The sequence below is a fragment of the Belonocnema kinseyi genome, chromosome 2 (genome assembly GCF_010883055.1).
Source record: "Belonocnema kinseyi isolate 2016_QV_RU_SX_M_011 chromosome 2, B_treatae_v1, whole genome shotgun sequence".
Lineage (NCBI taxonomy): Eukaryota > Metazoa > Arthropoda > Insecta > Hymenoptera > Cynipidae > Belonocnema > Belonocnema kinseyi.
The window spans coordinates 74,126,122-74,130,343 of NC_046658.1; the positions used below are offsets into that span (position 1 = coordinate 74,126,122).

Genomic DNA, 4,222 nt, shown 5'->3' on the forward strand with positions numbered 1-4,222 from the left:
CCCCTCCCCAATGAACATGGGATAGGGCAAGGGAGTGCCCTCCAATATTTTGTGACTATACACAAGGGCACTTTTTTCTTCTCTTTTTTTCTTTCCATATTTTTGCCAATTTTTTGTGTAATTCAAATTTGTTAAAATTAGGAATGCCATGCCTGTGACAGGCCGAAAATATAAAATACCGATATGTGAGTTTTCGCTTATAACTTGACCCGTCCCCACTGAATGGCATGTTTGAAAGTCGCCATTTTCGGTAATTATTATTGCGGTAAACTTGCTGTATTACTCTTTAAAAATGCACCGAGTGACAAAAAGCAGAAACCTGCCAAGGAAACACATTACTTCGATAAAAACTATTAAAATTAGATAGTCATATTTTTTGTTTTATTTTGAAAATTAGTTCTTTTTTATTTCAGAAATTTATTAGTCATTATATCTCGAGGAAATTTGGCCTAGGTTTCCTAAATATTGTCCCAATTGTAGTTATCAAAATCATTTATAACTTTCTTTTTTTTTTGCTAATTCAAATAAATTGAAATGAGCTACACTACAAAGTGATCATATCTTCCACAGTTTTTCAAATTTTAATTATAAATAAAATTTAACCTATGTTATAAAATTAAAAAACAGTTCAAGCTCTACACTGAAGATATTAAAATATTTGCAATGTAATAACCTGCGCAGCAGGATGTTAATTATTACTTAAATCTAAAAAAATGGTTTTAAATTTAATTAATTTCATGTCTTCTTATTATAAAATAAAGATAGTTAACTTTTTTTCTTAAGTCTTGTAAGGGATTTCACACTCTGTAGAAATTAGTTCGGAAATGGTAAAAAGAAGTGCAAAATTATCCAAATGACTGCAGTTGTTCTGAAAATTGAACATTCTATTTTAATTCCTAGTTCTTCATTTTTATATTACGATCATTTTATATTAACACCATTTTTTAAATTAAAAAACATTAATTTAGCGGTTGGGTACAATATGGGTCTCCTTTCATTTCTAGACGTGAACCATTTCTACCAAGTTACTTCTGAAACGACAAAACACCGTTAGTGTGTCCAATTTATCAATTTTCGAAAATATAACAAAGATACAAACTGGTAAATAATAAAAGCGTCAATTCTATTCTTCGTATAACTGAAAAGGTGTATGGCAACTATACTCTACACGTGTTAAAATTCTTATTCTACGCGTTTAAAATTCTGAACGTTTTCTATGACAAAAAGAACTCTGTAGTATAATGTTCTACTTTTTAGCAGTTTGAAAAGAATTTAAGTGCATCTGTGGAACTTAATATCGAGGTTTAACTAACTTAGTTATCAGTTATCATCTTAATTTTCATGTATACCTATACAAAAATGGTGTCAATATGACACTAAATCATTAGGTGTCAAATTGTCATCCAAAAGTGGATCGAAGCGTCACACAATAGAAAAACAGTTAACACCTTCATAACTACTACATTAAAAATTACAACTGCCTTGACACCTTTCTACGTAGATGTGAATTTTTTCCCCCCGTACATCGATTTGCTCTACTTGTGGATTCAAATTTAACAGCTTGCGATTTAGTGCCATTATAAGCGACTCTGCACCCAAACAAAGTTTTAGAATTGAAAAGAGAAGAACCAAGTTTCGACATAATTTTTAGGTTCAGTTGTATTTCACAAAAAAAGTGAAGCCAAAATCTATCACGAACTAAAACGTTGAAATTAATTCCATTTTGGAAGGGCTTCAATGCGTTCGCTACAGCTCTTTACTATATGTCGGTTTTATAACTGATAAGTGATACCACGTTCTTAGAAGCGTGCAACATAACTGTCAGAGGAACGACATGAATCATGTAATAAATGGATCGGCGTTATATCGCTGTGACCAAGACTACACAGGGGCTAAAGGTTTCATGATTGATTTCATGACAAAAGAGCTCACCACCAAATAGCACTTGCATCGCTGATCTTTTATTCTTGCGCTGGTGGCAGAAAAACGTGCTTGGGTCGATAAACCTCAATTTTGCGGTTGATGTTTTTCACGCCAATATGGGTTTTCTATCAGACAGATACCTAGCGGCTACGTTTTAAGGGGGATTTAGATTTAATCGTTTAAGCCGGTGCTTTTTTAGTTTCAAGTCAAATTATAAACACTTAAGAAATAATTTACAATTGTTAAAAATATGACAGAGTTTTCATCCTATTTATATAATACCAGAGAATCTCTACTAGTCAATATTTTCGTTTTTATCGCAAACATTGCGGTTGAATTCGTTCGCGCGTAGCAGACCCGATGATACGGAATGATAAGCTTTTATCGCGAAAATTGTTGTGCGTAGGTCCTTTATCAGAAGCTATTGTTGCTGAATAATTTCAAAAAATATTAGTCGATATTGTCAAGTTTTTTATATTTACTAATACAATACAGAATGGCTGATCTAACCAGAATTTTTTTATCCTGAAATTCTTTCATTTAAGTTTAGTAAAAACAAAATTTTGTACTTAAAGAGATTAACTTTTGTTTATAATTCAAAACATGAATTATATTTTAAAAAGTACGTAAAGACTAAGCTGACATTGGTTGATAGATAAATGGGAAAGAAAAAGGGAAAAATAAGCATCGATGGAAAAATATGGAAAAAGAGAAAACGTGATAGGATAAAGGACAATGAAACTGCGGTTTACTTACGATGGCTATGGGGTGAGGCATCGCCAGTGATAGAAGCGATGAACGGAACGTCCTCCGTGATTTCGAGTTCAGCCGTTGCTTGATAAACAGGGGGGAGGATATTGGCAAAACAGCGAAGCCGTATCCTGCTATCTTGAAAGAGTCCAGGAAGAATCTTCAGCTCCAGACTCGACCTAGTCATAATTTTTTCCTCTTGTATTGCAATTTTCCGAGGTTCCAGTTTGAAATCCATTCTCTTGCTATCAAGCTGCAACAAAACTTTTGTTATCAGTCTTCAGCTTCTAACATAACAAATACATGAGTTTCCTTTACTGCTTTTTTCTAATCTTTAATTTTTTATGAGTGGCATATTTGTCTATTTGAATCAGCTTATTGAGTGGTAAATCAGTGAAATTGTTTACTGATTTGGTTTAGTCACCAATGATCTTCTCACTGATACAAATGGATAGAGTGGAACAACCATACATACATTTCATTTGAAATCCCTTCGACCAAAAAAAAGTATCGGTAGGTGTTAAAAAAATGGACAAGTCTCAAATGATAAACGATCCTTTATGATGGATTCTTTGAATCCAAGCAAAAATCTCATAGGACGGATTTGGGTATATATTTCGCGGCCAATAAAGAATTGAAATTTAATATGGATGACGGAAGCATTATCGTCGAGAGGCTAAGCGAGATCGATTATTTATCGAGGATCAGCGGAATTGAATAATTTTTTCAATAGGTTATGGAAGATTGCATAATTTCAATATGATACGGCAATAAAATTCTCAACAGTTATTATAATAAATAATTAAAATATTATATATTTTGTATCATAATATATAATTATAGTGAAAAATGCATCTATTTTTGTAAAAATTTCATTTTCTTGGTTAAAAAGACCACCGTCAGCTTTAAAATTAATGTTTTTTCCTTTCAAAATTGAACAAAATTCAAAATTCATTTCATTATCTGAAATGAACATGATTCTTTTTAAATTCGTTTTTTTTCTTTGATTGAAAATTAATTTCTTCAAATAAAAATTTATCTAATCCATTTCTCGTCGTAAATTTCTCTTTTTTCTAGTTGCAACTCTTAGTTGGAAATTAACCACTTGGATACAAAATTTGTGAAATTTGTTTCAAATTCATTTAATTTGATGAAACATTAATATTATTCCTTGAAACCCCAACAATTTGGTAGAAAATTTAACTTTTTGTCGAAAATTAGTTTCTTATTTAATAAAAAATAATTTTTTAAATGGAAAATTTACTATTTTATGTCTGGTTAAATATTCTATTTTTGTTAGAAATTTGACTTGTTGCAGTTTAAAAAAAGAACCCTTTAATTAAAAATTGGCTTAACTTGTTAAAAATATATCTTTTCGATAGAAAGTTAATCCTTTTGTTTGACAATTGAACTATTTGGGTAATAATGTATGAATTTTGTTGAGAGTTCGTCTTTTTCAGTGAAAAATTACATTGTTTGTTGAGAATATATCTTTCTCGTTTGAAAATGTAATTAATTACTTGACAGTTGTAATAATTTGTTAATGCTA

General features: G+C 30.8%; 1 protein-coding gene across 7 annotated transcripts in view; it reads right to left on the reverse strand.

Moving 5' to 3' along the window:
* LOC117167539 overlaps positions 1-4,222 on the reverse strand; it is a 215,825-nt gene that overhangs the window by 23,314 nt on the left and 188,289 nt on the right. For all 7 annotated transcript variants that reach the window (XM_033352542.1, XM_033352547.1, XM_033352548.1 and 4 more), the window contains one exon: positions 2,680-2,926. In XM_033352542.1, coding sequence (XP_033208433.1) covers positions 2,680-2,926 — 247 coding nt within the window. The remainder of the gene's footprint in view (positions 1-2,679; positions 2,927-4,222) is intronic.